The sequence below is a fragment of the Telopea speciosissima genome, chromosome 5 (assembly GCF_018873765.1).
Source record: "Telopea speciosissima isolate NSW1024214 ecotype Mountain lineage chromosome 5, Tspe_v1, whole genome shotgun sequence".
Taxonomy (NCBI): Eukaryota; Viridiplantae; Streptophyta; class Magnoliopsida; order Proteales; family Proteaceae; genus Telopea; species Telopea speciosissima.
In genome coordinates this window covers 4,105,712-4,122,468 of record NC_057920.1, presented here as the reverse complement: position 1 = coordinate 4,122,468, position 16,757 = coordinate 4,105,712, and the positions used below count along the sequence as shown (strand labels likewise).

Below are 16,757 nucleotides of genomic sequence, written 5' to 3'. Positions count from 1 at the left end.
AGCAGCCAAAATCATTGGACTGTTCTTTTGGGCTATCTTGTCTAGGTATGTTTAGAATTCTTAATCCCTTACAATTTCTATGTGGTGTTTCCCTCCAATGACAATGCATGTGTCTTTGTTTGCTACAAAAGTGGAAAGATGTAGAATCACATTGGGTATTTCACTTAATCTATAGACCTCATAATAATAATTAATATCATTAATAATACTATGTTAATATTACTAGATGATATTTGTACCATTATCTCCCCAAAGAAATAGAAATTCGCAATTTAATATAATTAGTTGCATATCAGTCCCTTCACTAGAACATTATCATGTTATGGACTATATGCCATTTACTATGATTACTGCCAAAACCCAATTTATCGAACATGTCCATGTAGATATTCTATGCCAATAACTGGAAGAAAGTTATTTAATGAAATAATATTATTAATTAATAACATTAGTTTAAAAAACAATTTGTAAATACTTTACAAAAAAAAGGTTGTTGGATCGAAATTTATGTTCAATCACACATAAACATTCTCTCTCCTCAATATTCCCAAAATGGCTTTAGATTCCATGTTGAGTGACTCTTCATTCACAATCAAAGACCATAAATCCAGTATAATGATATATAGTCAGATAAAGACATCAATCATTGGTGTGCCAAAACCCATGATGAGTAACCGTAATGACAAGGACCTCTCAAGTCAAGGGACCAATCAAATTCTATAAATGAAAATCTTGTTATTTGTTAATTGAAGGTAACACATGCAAGATTCTGGTGTGATCATGTACAATGTATACGCCGTATGTGTACTCTCTCTATTTTTGCCTCGGAATTAACATTCCTAAGAACACATTATACTCATGATGTAATGTCCATATGAACAAGATGTCAATTCATGTCCCTAGTTAAATACATTTTAGGTGAAAACCTAAAGACTACCATAACCCTTCAATGATTATGTAAGTTAAATGTAGTTGATATTAGGGAGAAAGAACGCTAACTGAGCGCATGCAATGTGTTGCCCCTATGCCTAGACACAAGGGCGAGAGAAATGACCATTACACCCCCATGGAAAGGCCGAATTTCCCAGGAGCACGCTAGTCATTTTGCGAGTCCCTGTATCTGAGCATAAGAGTATTGCACCGCACACATCCAATTAGCATCCTCTTTCCCTTAATATTTAATATAAACTAAGGGTTTGATGGACACATATCCAAAATAATTTTTATTATCATTTTATGGGTGATGTGTTGTCCTAAGGTTAAACCTTAAAGTGTCCACAACTATAGGCATTAATGGGCATACTCTTTATAAGGTGGTGATGTTGTATATTTATCTGAAAATGATTCAAGAATATCACATGAACATTTATTTTGTATATGTATTGGACATAATCTAACTGAGAGTATTGTCTGGATCACAGTCAGTTGCTTATGCAACAAGACTCCTTGATAATTATTTTTGTCCCCATACCTGAGAGGTCTCTACTGTTGTATTTATACTTTGTATGCCTTGGTATGCCAATGTTTGATGCCTACACCGACTATATATTTGTAGGCCAAATTCACAATATGTATCTGGGAGTGGAGAAGATTCTCATAATGGAATCCATTTTCCGATTAGGGGGAATATGGTGATATAATTTACTCACAAAGATTGGATGAACTTTCAAGCTCGGTTTCTATTTTGTAAAATATTAGCAAACATATTTAAGTATTCTTATTATTATATAATTATTTAAAAAAATATTTGTATGTCAAATCAATGGCCGAGATTCTCTGTATTGGTTGTTTCAATGGATTAAGGTTTTCAACAGTGACATTTTCCATATCTGAAAGTCCGTTATGCGATGTTGTTGAAGTGAATAGGCTTAAATGTAACATTTTATGTCACCCAGTTGTTTACATGTTACTTCTAACTATTGTTGCATTTAGTATTACCAATTGTATTTACTGGGTAAATAATACTAGATATTATAGATGAGTTAAATTCACCTTATGGATCCTCAGTGGGAACACCCTATAAGAGTACAACGTGGTATTCTATGTGTACATAGTTAGGGAGGAGATAACTACAATACACAATTGTTCCCAAAAAAAAACTACACTACACAACACATAAACCAAGATTATTGGGGTTTTTAGAATCCCTAAAATTGTGGTAGTTTTTCTTCCTCTTCTTCAGTTATTCTCTCTCCTCTCCCTTCAGGTTTTGAGAGCTAAGGCTTGTAAAAAACCCTAATTCTATAAAGAATATATCCACTGCATTGATCTATGTTGTCTGTGCAATGTAGCCAATTCGAGTGTTGTAATCATTTGGAAAACATACACTTGTGGGTTTTGAGGTAACTATACACCACTCTTGCATCTATTTATTCAAACTTGCATTTCATGTTCCACGGTGTAGGATGCACGTTTTTTTGTCAAGCATTCCCCAACGCCAAGAAACTTAAAACATTAATTATCTTTGAGATGTACAACACATCAATGGTCAATTGGCCAAAACTAATTGTCCACACTACTCAATATGTGGCCAAAACCAATTGCTTGTTGGAAGTGCGTCAATCAAACCTGATTTTGATTTAATATTTAAATTTATTATGTGTGATTACTAACAGTCTATGACATATCATGGATTTTGGCGCACCAATGGTTGATGTCCCCCTAACCATATATCAATATACTAAATTCATGTTGTTTAATCGTGAATAAAGGAGTCGCTCAACACGGGATTTGCTGTCCTACTAGAAAATATCAAGGAGAGAGAATGATTGTTTATAATTGGATAGAAATCTAGATCTGGTAACAGGTTTTGTAAAGAGTTTACAAAATTTTTTTTTTGTTGAAAATCAATGATAATTATGAATAATATATTTTTATTAAATATTTTTGGAAAATGATTTCATCCCATCACTATCACAGTTTCTTTGTACTAGCATGTTCGATGGACTGGGGTTTGATAATAATAAAAGTATATGTCCTATAAATATAGTGTGATATTATTTAGTAGATGGACTAATATATAATTAATTGGATTAAATTGCAAGTATATACTACTTTAGAGAGTTAATGATATAACTAATCTAGTAATATCTTAATAATGCCATTAATCAGATTAATTAATAGGGAATGGGTTCCCTCCAACGTTAAAGTATTGATTATGGCAAATGGAAGGACCACATTACGAATAGTAGAGTAGGGTTGAGTTTAGAGGAGAGAGTGTTGTGTGCCGGATCTTTATCACCTCCAGTTTGCTGACCGGCCCAGTTCCCCAGTTCCTCTAACAAAGGGGGGCTGAAATGACCTCTCTACCCATGCCCAAACACCCTACCCGGGTGGGGTCCACCATCCCCCTATTAGAGGAACTGGGGAACTGGCCGGTCAGCAAACTGGAGGTGATAATTTTCCGTTGTGTGCCCCTCCTTTATGTCTTTTAGTATGCCAAGGAATCCGCGCATAGACAGTGTGTGGATCTTTTTCCCTAATTAATATTATAAGACAAGGTATGTGATTGTTGCTTGGTTGTGTAGCCTCTACACTAATAAGAGGGCTAATGAGAGTGCATGCAAGGGCATTAACATAGATGGGATTTTTTATTTTGAACAATGATTTCATGCATTCCTACGTAAGAGCATAGGAGCCACGCAACCAAGCGGTGTTCTTTTTTCCATTTAAGATATTTGAATTTGGTAAGATACCCAATGAAATACAACCTCATCACTCTTTACTCGTCGTCATAAGTATTAACTTATTATTAAGTTAATATTGAGATATAGAATCCTAATGACACATAAATAAGATGGCCCACTCTATATGCAACCTAAATTGATAAAGGGAGGAGGAGAGAGAAACCCACCATTTGGTCTCTCCCTCCTTTCCTCTCTTTGGTGTGGTTTGAGATTTGAGTTTTGTGAAAACCCTAACAGACATAGTGTCATGTGTGTGATTCCGAGGAACACAAAAGTCGTGGAGGAACTACACTTGAAGGTCATAGGTAACCCATTTCCTCCCCCCCATTAAATTTGTTAAAGTAAATTTCATATGCCAAAAGTGATCAATCCAATTCTCTGTTGCCTGTTTTCCACCAACATTGGTCTTATACTCTTATAGCTTAACCAACCACCACAACAAAATCACCTTCCTCTTTTTTCTTCAATGAGATCCACCACAAATTTGACCATTCTCAAAGTGAAAGCTGCTCATGATCTCGGACTCACTATGAACTGGCTATGTTCATCATAGATTTGTATCTCTTTCTCAATTTACAAAATCCTAGCCATTACATCACCTATATACTCAGAATCACTTGAACTCTTACCTTTCCATCTCTGTCTTCTTCCCCTCGTAGTGGAAACACACATGCTCTTATCAGAAAAAGGGAATTCCTTAATTTGTACACAATTGTATCACTGTATATTCATCATCTCAAGTGCGGTGCAATGTCCAGTGCACCTTTAAAGTGCATCTGACGGTAGCCACTACACTTGGGAAGATAAAATCCAATGCACAAGTGAAGTGCACCGTCTGATGCACTTTAAATGTGCATTGAATAGTGCACCACACTTGAAAAGATAAAAGTTCGTATCCATAAGCCTTAAGCCGTGAATGGACTACCTGGACTACCTCAATCACAATGCTTTCACATGGAGCACCAATTGAATTGATCAAGAGGTTTTAAAACTGAACTGAATGGATGAAAGGAAAAAGGTTGGTCTTTTGTTTAAAAAAAATATATACATGTTTTCAATTTGAATCGGTTTCAATGTTGAACCGATCGATTTAAACCAAAATTGAACCGAATTAACTGTTTCCGAACCAAACCAAATGGACACCCTACAGATATAACATGGTCAACAGGACAAAATCCTAAACCTAACTACTCATTTCCACTCTAAAGCGCAAAGGCTCTGCCGCTGTCCCCTGTGCTTATCTCTCTTCCCTCAACTTTCCCAGAAACTGTTTGTGCTGTTTTTCTGTTCCGAACACCCTAAAAACCGTTTAAGTAAACCTGTTTCGTTTTAATGTTTTTTTGAAACATAAATAGAAATTTATGTGTCTTAGAACACATTTGACAGAACAAGTCCAACTTGTTTTTACGCTTCTTAGAACAAGTTGGACAAAACTGTGCCAAATATTTTCACAACATTGGCCTTATGTGACCTAAGTACCTAACCCACTCTATCTCCCATGGCTTTGGATCGCCTTCCCTAGAGAAGCTCCATGTAAGCCGTCTCCAAAGCCATTTGAAAGCTCCAAGGATATTGTGAGCTTTCAAGAAAAAGGGTTTGAAGCAAACCTATTCACTCGACCACGCTCCACCTCTTCGCTTGACCACCGTCTTCTCTCATCCATCGTTTCCTCTCTTCCACGACCACCGTCTTCTCCAGAGGGAAACGTCTTTTCTCGCCTGAGAATCTCTCGTGGCAGGAGTGATTGGACTCTGCAGCCTAAGATTTGTGAAGCTCCATCTCGCCTGAACCTGGTAGTTTGTGCTTTCCAGATTTCGTTTGCAGGTATTTTTCTTTTCTTCTTATATTACTTCGGGGATTAGATAGTTTGGGCTTGGATTTAGGGTTAAGCTTCCAACGAAATCAACCGAAGCCTTGGTTTCTCTCTCCCATTGAGGGGTAAATGAGACTGACTCCATACACGTTACTGCTCACATCAACGAATCCCTAGCTATCTATCTACAACGCCACAACCCTGTTTCTCCATTGGTTTTCATAGTCTCGATTTTCCTTAACAGTGACTGCAAATTTGTTCATAGATTCAGGAATGGTTCTCAGTGGATTCTGAGTGGGGCCTGCTGTGGATTCAATAGTTGCTAGTGACTGTTGGTGGATTTCAGGCCTTCAGTTTAGGAGGACTCCTGAATTGGTTCTTCTATTTTTTTTACTTCCAAATTTCAGGTCAGACTTCTAAGTCCATATACCCTGCAATTTACTTTTCTGCTAAATTTCTCAGTTTCTACTTTAGGCTTAATCGAGGTTGAAGTTGCTGAATTGAATCTAACTAAATCCCTGGTGTTGTCTACAATCGACTGGTCCTTTTACTTAGAATTTTGTTTGGTTTTAAAACCCTAAATTCTATCAATTTTCAAGTTCCCTTGTCCATACTACTTCAATCCTGATGTCTTGCAACCTGGTTATTCTAGTAGTGATTCTGAACATTGTTTACTGCTTAATTAATAATCCAGATCACTATTTGAATTCTGTTTGAATCATAAAATCCCCTGCATCGATTTTACTGTCTTGGTTTTAGTTTCTAAGTTACATTAGGGTTCTTCAAAACGTTGGATATTGATCATAAGACCAGATTCTGTTGGAGGTAATCAATCCTTGTTGTATCTTTACAATTACACCTTTTAGTAGGCTATTCATGAAATTATATGGATCTTGCATATAATTTCAAACACCATTACTGTTCCAATTGTGATCTAGAAACGCTTCCAGAACAGGTTTACCAAACGCTACAGAAGCTATTTCTCAGCACAGAAATGGAAGACCTGTTTTTGTTATTTCTCAGCACAGAAACAGCAGAAAGGTTAGAGCCCGCTTGATAACCTTACGAGAAACAGTTTCTGGTGTTTTTCCGTTTTGAGAAACGGAAAAACACCTAAAAATCGCTTGATAACGAAGTGTTTTTTGTGACTGTTTTTGGAAATATAAATCAAAATTAATGCTCCTTGGAAGACTTTTGACAGAACATGTCTTGGCTGAAAATTGGAAAAGTGTGCCCAATAAAAACTCCTATATTCGTTTACTTTGCTCTTTTGAAAAATTGGAAAAGTGTGCCAAACATATCCTTTTGTTAATTTTTTTTTAAAAAAAAAAGGGTTTTGCTTATTTCCAAGAATAGGTTTACCAAGTGGGTCAAAAACGGTTTCTTAGCACAGAAAATTAAAAAATTGTTTTGCTGTTTCTCAGCACATAACCAGAACAGAAACACCCGTAAGGTTATCAAGCGGGCACTTACTAAACGGTGCCAAACTTTTTCTCCATGGTTGCCTATCATAAAGTAGTGAGACATCCCCCTCTTGGCTTCTTTCTCTTTTTGATTTCTTTTATGTGTTTATATTTTTCAGAATTTCTCTTTTATTTGATTTCTATTTTACTGAAGTAAGGTGCAGAAATCAAACCAAATAATTTCCGAAATCAAAATCACCCCATGAAATTGAAATAGAAATCATACCAAAACAGGCAAAAAGCCCATAGGTATGTTGTTTTAAATGTAAAAATATAAACCTTTTGTTTTGTAATTGAAATAATAAAAGCATAAATGATCTTTTCCATCTATAGGACGATATGTGATTCATCCAAAACAACATACCCTAATGTATATATGATTCCAATACAAATGGCCAGCATGCCCACCTCTGTCCCTTTTAAATATAGATAAGAGTTCTCTGTGGGGGAAGTGTGGCCCCTGTGCGCGCAGGCCCAACGAGAGTGCGTGCAGTGGCATCGTTACCAACAATCGTTTCAAATCGAACAAACCAAATCAAACCGGACCAACTATTTGACACCGGTAACCCACATTTCTTAAACCGGTACTTTCAAGTGACCTTCTCTAATCCGACTACCTGAGGCCCCAAGGGTTTTGTGTTACGACAGCCACGGTGGGAGAGACGACGGCCAACGAACCCCTTCCTCTTCAGCTGTCTCTGCTTCTGTTATTGGCATGTGCTAAGAACAGAACTTGGAAGAAAAGTTTGGGTAATTGACTTCTATTCCAGAGCGGAGTTCATCTTCGGCGCTCAAAAGAATCGATTGTCTGAGGTTTTTGCTTCTCTTAATCAACATTGGTTGGTTGCTCGACTGACAAGAACAATTTCTTGGTTACGAGTTCAGCTTTATTCAGGAATGAAATCGATTCGGGAAAGTAACTGCTCTTTGAAGTTGAACTAAGATAACATCGATGAAAATAGGTCGCGTTTTTAGATTCAGGAGTTATTAGTTTGTATTTGCTAAGAACTATCTCATTGTTCGAAATAGTTCGTCTCTAGAATTGCGGCTCTTTTGAACCGATGTCGTCTGTGCATCTATCGCTTGGCATGTCCTAATGGGTAGAATCATGCTTACTGTTAGAGGTTTTTAGTTGGTGAAGCTAAACTTTCCAAATTCATGTATTCAATTGCTGCATTACTGCTGTAGCTGTTAAATTTGTTGGGCGAGTTCTTCCGACGATTGAGTTGTGGTATTAGTTACTTATTCTTTGGGTCTTACGAGACAATATTTTTACTCAAAATATTAGCAGACTTACCCAATGCTTTCCTGAAGTTAATAATAAAAGAGAACTTGGGAGATGAAACCTAGCAAGGAGAGTGCTACAGCTTAGCCTGTACATATATTAGTCAGATTCTGCCATCACGTAATATTGCACCCATTCACTTCCTTAGGGTTTTTATGCAAGCATTTTGCAGCAGCTGCACAAATTTTTTTTAAAATCTATTTATTGTTTGTGATCATCATCTGTATGTTTTGCAGATAATATGGAGGAGAATACTAAATCATTAGTCAACAACGAAATGGTAAACAAGTAAGTCTGCAATAGGCCGAGATCATGATTTGCTGTTTTTTTTTTTTTTTTTTTTTTTTTTTTTTTTTTCAATTCCTCTCTAACTCGATACGCATACAATGGTAAATTTTCTTCAGTTTAGGAGGCTTCATTGTGTATTTTCTACTTTGTTATGTATTGTTTAAGAATACGATATTGAAGATTGGAACTTCTTTGCTTGTTCCTTGATCAGTATCCTTGTAGATTTGCAAGCTTCTCGATTGACTGCTCCAAGGAAGATTGATATCTAAATATCTGCATAGGAAGTTCCATTTAGATATTCTTTAAAAAGTTTATATAAAAATAAGGGAGAGGGTTCCCTACACTGCCCGAGTGCAGTTTCAGGCGAATGAGGGAACCCCTTTTGGAATCTGACAATAGAGAGAGGGGCATTTTTGACATATCAACCCTCACATGAACAGTGATATGTGAGGGGGTGTGCAATTTCGTTTTTGAGTTGCGTTGTGCACAACTTTTTTCCCAAAAAATAAATAAGCCTCTTTTGTTGTTAAGTTTATTTGGAGCAGTAAAAGATTTACCTTGGGAATTGTTGAAAAAATGAACACGATGTAGAAAAGAATGGAAATCGCAAACAACAATCACACAATGAACACAAGGATTTGCGTGGTTCAGCAAGATTGCCTACGTCCACGGTGTGAGATCTGTTTCACTATCAATGGAGAATAGGGTTGCAGCCGCTTGTCCTCACACCTCTCTCAGATTGCGTTACGGAGAAAGAACTCTTGTTTCATATTTATAGCGAAACCCTATTCAAGAATTTTACCGAAATACCCATATAATGCCTTTGGCTTCTTGACGGCCCTTCGGGATCAACCCACAACCAAGCGACAGAATACAAGACATCGTACCCCGAACAAGGAATCTTGTGTCAATAAATATCTCCATAATATTGGATGGATGCTCCCTGAATAACTTTTGGCCATTATGGGGTAATGATAAACAAAACTTTGGCTGTCTAGTCTTAGCTTTTACTCCAAAATGGAAGGTTTTTGATTTTCAGCTTAAGCAAAATGAAGTTTACGGATATAATGTGTTGTTCAATCTCTTCTTTACTAAACTGTAATTTGAATTTTACAACCATGTTTAGGCCATTTCGTATCATTTCTGGGGTGTAATAGGGGCCAAAAAAGACTAACAAATTGAAGATAAATTCATACCGCAAAATAATTTTTTGGGAACAGAAATGGGACTACATTAACTCTTAAATTGGATTAATGCAGATGTCTAAGCCCTTACCTGGAAGTAGGGGGGGGGGGGAGTCTATCTATCACAAGAAGCTTTAGATGACTTCACATCATCCAATGGTCAAGTGCTGCAGTTTGCCTGCCAGTGACATGAGTCAAACAGCTGCGACTTGATCTTCCTATTTTGACTCTAATCTTGTGTAATTTTAATCATCCTAGATATTTTACAAAAGATAAAATCCGTTTTTTTTTTGGGGTGGGAAAGGAGGAGGAATTATGCCTCAGTTCTTTCAAAGGTTGGGGGAAGATTAACTGTTGCATTGTCCAAGAAGTGTTCAAAAGGGGGGGGGGGGGATAGAAACTGAAGATTCTTTGGAAACTCAGAAAATTCTGAGGGTGTTCTCAGCTTGGTGAACTGTGGGGTAATGAGAGGAAATCTAAAGATAAAAAGACTAAAGGAGGCTAGAACGAAGATTGGGAACTAAAGAGTGAAATTTTAGAAGCTTATTGGGTTTAGGGGCTTTAGGTTCATGGAATATTGTGGCTTTGCTGCTCTGTGTGCAGTCTCCATTTTGGGGTTTCCATTTAGTGCTTCAGTTACTGTGGGATACTTCCATTTTTTTTTTTTTTTCAATTTAAATATTTTTAGTGTCTTCTCCAGTTTTGGGGCAGGCGCATGTTGATTATACAGGGAGTCTGCTTTGATGATATTTGCAATATTTTTCTTATATTCCCAGGTGGGTTGAGGTGGAGGGTGGGAACCAGGCTAGTTGTTTGCTTTCTTGCTTAGGTGTTCCCATCCTTTTATGTACCCCTTGTGGACTTCCGCTTCCCATAGATATGCATGTATTTATTCCAGATTTACTTGTTTCTTTTATAAAGGTCAATAATTTATTTTCAGATGAATATAATTGTTTTTATACCAATAAGTTTGTTTTGGTTTTAACTTATGCTTTTAGAGAGGCTCCTCGGTTAGTAGCATTATTAAAAGAAATGAAGGAAGGATTGCATGCAGTGAGGAGTAAAGTACAAGCTTTAACCATGAAGGTAGGAGGAAGTGAGGAACCTTTACATTCCCACTTCAGATTTTATCAATCAACAATCTTTCTTTTGGTTTAAATGGAATATCTTACTTCAGTTTTCCTTTTGTATCTTCTACCAGGTGAAAGAGAACAATTTTCCAACAGTAGATGGGATAAGTTATCTGGAAGCAAAGCATTTGCTGCTGCTAAGCTACTGCGAATCAATTGTTTATTATTTGCTTCGTAAGGCAAAAGGGTTCTCAATTGAGGGGCACCCTGTTGTTCAGAGTCTTGTAGAGATAAGATTATTTTTGGAGAAGGTATTTATCTGTTTTCTCCAGACACCAAACTCCCTCTCTCTCTCTCTGTAACAGAACCTTTCAGTTTCCTGACTATCTTGAGCCACATAGATGGCTGATGGATGGTGTTGATGTATACATTAATGCTGCCCTTCCATAACAGTTTGAGCTTTTAGGTGAAACGGTAGCGAACGTGGTATATCAAAGCAGGGAGGTCAAGTGTTTGACTCCTGGGAAGTGCATCGGAAGAGTTTTCTCATTTCTTCTCCCTCAGTGTCGTGCGAAGGAAATGCCGCGTGAGCTCCACGTGCAAGGACCATGGGATCTTGGCTTGTACGTGCAGGGGAGTGTTGATGTATACATTAACGCTGCCGTTCCATAACAGTTCGAGCTTTTAGGTGAAACGGTAGCGAACAGATGGTTACGTAACTCACTGGAGTGGCCTCATATTAAATTTCATGTTGCATCCCAACTGCATGGGACATTATTTTTTGACCTTTCCGCTTGTATTTTTCAGTTGGTAAACCAAATTTTAACTTATTGATGTTTCAACCCTTTTCAATGCGTTATGGGATCTTGGCCTGCATGTGCGGGGGAGTGTTGATGTATACATTAACACTGCCCTTCCCAACAGTTCGAGCTTTTAGGTGAAACGGTAGCGAACAAATGGTTAGGGAACCCACTGGAGTGGCCTCATATTAAATTTCATGTTGCATCCCAACTGCATGGGACATTATTTTTGGACCTTTCTGCTTGTATTTTTCAGTCGGTAAACCAATTTTTAACTTATTGATGTTTCAACCATTTTCAATGCGTTATTCTACCAATGTAATGTTTTCTTTTGGCCAAGTCCCAACAAAGTTTCAGTTATTTGTCCAAAAAAAATTATACCATGTTGCATAAAGTAGTTGGAATAACTTCTGTAGCTAAGCAGAGCTTTATTTTAAGCCACGTGGAAAGCTGATGTAGTCATTCTATAAAGTTGGAAAGATTCTGGTTTGTGTGTTTAAGGGTTTATGTTAGTGAATGCATGCATTTATATATTTCTGTTTGTTGCCTAATATTTGGTTCACATCATTTTTCCCACCTCTAAATGTGACAGATCCGCCCAATTGATAAGAAACTTCAGTACCAAACTCAAAAGCTCATGAGGGGCATTAGTAGTGCAACAGAGAAAGTAGGCTCTGTTGAAAAAGATACAGATACTGCTCAGAATGCAGATGACCCATTAAAATATCGGCCAAATCCTGACTTGCTTATTAGCAAAATAAATCAGAGTTCTCAGGTGGGTTGAGGTGGCAGATTTATGCAACATGTATCAATTATTAAATGAAAGTTTTGGTTTTCTAAATCCATGTACATGAATTGTAGGATGGTGATGATGTGTACCGACCGCCAAAATTTGCTCCCACTACTATGTTGGAGGATAATACCTTGAAACAGGAAAAACTAGCTAGGAGAAAGATGAAGGAGACTCTTCGGCAAGCTGAGCAGAGCGATTTTGTGAGAAAGATGATGGACGATTTTGAAGGGAGACCTGAGGAGGTTGGTATTGAATACTTTTATGGATCTGATGAGGTTCAGATAACAAATCTTTAGTATCGTACTCTTGTTCATCTTGATTGTGATCAATACAGGTGAGAGAAAGTTTTGGAGCTGAAAGTGGAGAGCTTAGGAGATATAAAGCAAAAATGGAAGAGCGGGCACGACAAGAAGAGGAGCTTTTCATTCGTGCTCCACTTACAAAGATGGAAAAGAAGAGAGAGAAACACTTGAAGAAGTCAAGAAATGGGTATGCATCATGTAACATCAAATTTACTGACACTGTATTGCTAGTATTTTGTTTGGAAAATTGTGGAGATACTGATAATCTTTAGTGTTTGACATCTTGATATTTACTCTTCTGTTTGATCTGATATATCCTTTCATTTATTTTTACCAGATTGCGTGGTTTGACGGATGATTTCTATGACGAGATTAGAACTTTACCTTTGGAGGATGATGGCAATGATAATACAAATAACTTCAGAAGTGTTAGCAGTGGAGGAAAAAAGCATAGTAAGCGTAAGGTATATTGATTTTAGCGGAATGAGTAATATTTTTTTAGTATGAATAATTGCATGGTTTTAGTTGCGACCCTAAAGGAAAATTCTGGAACGTGTCACCTCATATTGATTCTGCCACAGGGCAGCTCGGATGCCTGTTCATACGTCAAATTTCAGCCCAATTGGAGTATGCCACATGGTAAGTTAAACCATCAAAAAAATTCATGACCACTAGAGGCTGCACACACTATCAAGGGGTGCATGGACATATATGGGAGGGGTATCCGTTACATGGAAGGGTAAATGATTGAATTCAAGGTTGAAATTTGACACGTGGCCAATCAGTCCATACCCTAGATATCCAACAAATGGATTTGCCACATCATTCTTCCACATGGCAGAATCAGCACCAGGTGTCAGCCTCTATTTTCACCTAATGGTTACAATAAGAACTAAAAAACTTGGATCTGTCATTTATTGTCTCCTTAGTTTCTCAACTCAACAAAGCCTCATCTCAACTACTTGGGCTGTTTGTGTAGGTTTTTGCTGTATATTATTCCGTGTTGTTTTGTGCACTTTTTACAACCTTGTGCTTTGCCAGCATCGCTTTGGACAGTAGGAACATGAATTTGTGTTTAGACTCAGTTATGGGCCTTGAAAATTTGTGTATTTTTCAGGTACCTTGCTTTTGTGTAAAAATTGTGCTGGAATAAGCTGGTTTTGTTTGACTATTGTTTTGATATTGTGGTTTAACTTGTAAATGTGTGTTGGCATGTTCTTTCAAGGTCAATCTTTGGTGATGACATTGCTTGCATCTGTCCAAACTACTTATGGCTTGCAGGAGATGATAATGGGAGTTTGTAGTTTTTGCATATACATTTTCTCATACTTGCATGTTTAAACTACTTTTGAGCTTCTTTATGCTGTCTAACCCATTAAAATTACATTCGGCAAGGCTAGCTGCATCTTATATTAGGAATTGTAAAAAGGGTCTTCTACATCTCTAATTTCTCATCTGAAGCAACTTCACATTACTCGCTGCAGCCTGCGATTGCAGCTTTTTGTGCTTGTGGCAGGCCACAAACTGGTCTTAGTTTGAAACTTAAACCAAACTTCTGGAAACTTTACACGTGAATTGTCAGTGCTATTCCCTGTGGTTGCATGAAATTTTAAGTTTAAATTGTTCCAATTTCTGACTTGAACTCTTTTTGTTTATTTATGCTTCTATTAGTTGTCTGGAAAATTTGTCAAGCAGGTGCACACCATATATATTTTTTTTAAATGAAAGCTTATCCATGGATTTTCTCTCCTTTTTAGCTACTGCAAATGCTGTTTTGCTTTGCCTATGACTTAATTCTATGCAGGGATTGGTTCTCTCTTGGGTATATATGAGTTGGATCCTGACACCAATTAGTCATTTTTGCAGAGGCAGCATTGACGGAGGATGGCTAGGATCTTGGATGTTTTGAGTGATCAAATTTTGTAGCTCTTCATCAGTTTAAAGATTTGATACCCCTAACCACCTTGGATCTGAGAGATAGTGTGCTGTCACTCTAAAGTCCTAGATAAGGTGAATCCTTTGTGAGGAGCAGCGCATCATATTTAGGAAAGTCTCCGTCTATATTGCTATAACAGTAGTGGATCTGGGAAGGTATTAATTGTAGTTTTCTATGTGTACTGGTTGAACATCTGACTTGTTTTCACAAAGCAATGATAGTCTTACGAATTTTTTCAATTGAGCCAGCAAATTTTGTCTATTTTTTAGGTCTAAATTACTGGATTAGGTTAATTTTTTTGGGTTGGAAGAAAAGAATTTAACATTGTCAGTTACTGTAATCCTGGAGTTAGTATACCTAGCCAAAAGTACAAGAATTTTTTTTTTTTTTCTAATTTTTGGTGAAAAAGTGCAAGATGTTGAGTTACAAACAGTGGTATACTTCTGCTGTTCTGCAAGAGTACTTTAATATCCCACAAAAAATGATATAGTTATCACGGCCTTTGATAGGTCTGCTGAGTGATACACTGCACTAAATCCTCACCATCAGTCCAATATTTGTTGGAGATTGCTGGATTTGTTGAGAGTCCTTAGGGTAGCAGATGAGTGACATGTACATAATTTTGCTAATCCAGTGTTGACCAAATCGAGCCAACAGATATTATCAAGCACACCGTCACCCAGAGAGATTGAGATGGGCAAACATGGGGCTGTTTGGAACTTTTGTGATCTCTTTGTGAAGAAGGATCCATCACAGTGGATCAGCCTTGAGATGCATCTGTGGCTGGTCTTACCGGAAGTTGTTTGCGCTAAGCAAAGGGACGCATCCATCCAAATTTTACAGCAAAAAATATTTTTTTACTGCACTATTATTTTATGTTTTTTGGGAAGTTCTTTAAGCCACATCAGGTAATGGTACAGTAACACCTTACTACTTCACCCGGCGCAGCTCCCTGTCCTCAGCCCCCCTCTCAAAATCTGACGATTGCCCCACTTTGGTGTTCAATAGTGCCTTGCCTTCTTCCTTCCCTTCCTATCCTTGCTCTAGTACGATACGCTGGTTTTTGAGCCTTTGGACCTCAAACACGGGATTTAACTAGCTAGTTAGGAAAGCAACATTAATACACATTCAGATGAAGAAGGTTCTTCTTGAACTCAGCTAACAAAAAGAGGAACTCACTTCATGAAAGGTTTCAACTCATCAGTCAGGTATAATGAAACTAGTAGTAGAGTAACAGAATCACGATAAAGCTAGTAGCATAGTAAGAGCATCAAGACAACACACACTCGCATGAAATGACCTTGCTGACTGTCCATATAAAAAACCCACTCATTGTTCCGCTTCTCTATGCCGCTTGCTCAGAAGAATCTCATCATAATCCAATGAGAACAAATCATCCCCACTGATCTGCGAATTGAACGGGTATAGAATATGCAATTCGAGATGACCCACATTTATACTATCTTATTTACTAGTTTAAGAAAGGTTTTCTCATTTACCCCTCAAGGTATCAAATAATTTATACTTGGTGCAACACAAATTTTTTTTTCTCAAACGTCACCCTACTCTGGATTCTTACTCGTCCTTTAATATCCCACAAAATGAAGCACCGCCACCAATGGGATCTCAGGCTGTTTGGTTATTCCCATCCCCAATATGGAGCATATAGATTATAGACATTACCATGCTCTACGCAAATATTTGCATTAGTTTCAAACCATACAAAATAATGGACTGCCACAGATCTGATATAATACAATCTCTAGCCAGAAAATGGTACAAAGTGGCTATCAATCAATGTACTTTTGCAGCTGTTATGGATCCAGATATCAATCTTCCAAAGGGGCTGGGACTCCATACCTTCCACACCCAACCCTTCCCCAAACACCCCCCCCCCCCCAAAAGAAGAAGAAGAAGAAGAGAACATTGGAAAAACAAACAGGAGGCACCACATCAGTAACTGGAAGCTAACTTACAGACTAACTCATATATACGTGGTAACGATTAAACTAAAGAATGGTCCTTGCCCATCAGCAACAAACAACTGAACATTGGGGAACAAAAACTCAAACCAAAAGAATGAATTGAAGGCATGATACAAACTATACATTCCAGGTAGTTCATATCCATGTCACCC

The 16,757-nt window shown here is 37.5% G+C and overlaps 1 protein-coding gene across 1 annotated transcript; it reads left to right on the top strand.

Annotated features, from left to right (window-relative positions):
• Positions 1-8,483: 8,483 nt before the first annotated feature.
• On the top strand, positions 8,484-14,812 carry LOC122663032 (neuroguidin). The gene is made up of 8 exons (XM_043858742.1): positions 8,484-8,535; positions 10,718-10,805; positions 10,921-11,100; positions 12,182-12,364; positions 12,451-12,624; positions 12,717-12,871; positions 13,022-13,148; positions 14,551-14,812. The coding sequence occupies exons 1-8, from the start codon at positions 8,489-8,491 to the stop codon at positions 14,560-14,562; spliced, it is 966 nt and encodes a 321-aa protein (XP_043714677.1). The 5' UTR covers positions 8,484-8,488; the 3' UTR covers positions 14,563-14,812.
• The last annotated feature ends 1,945 nt before the right edge of the window (positions 14,813-16,757 follow it).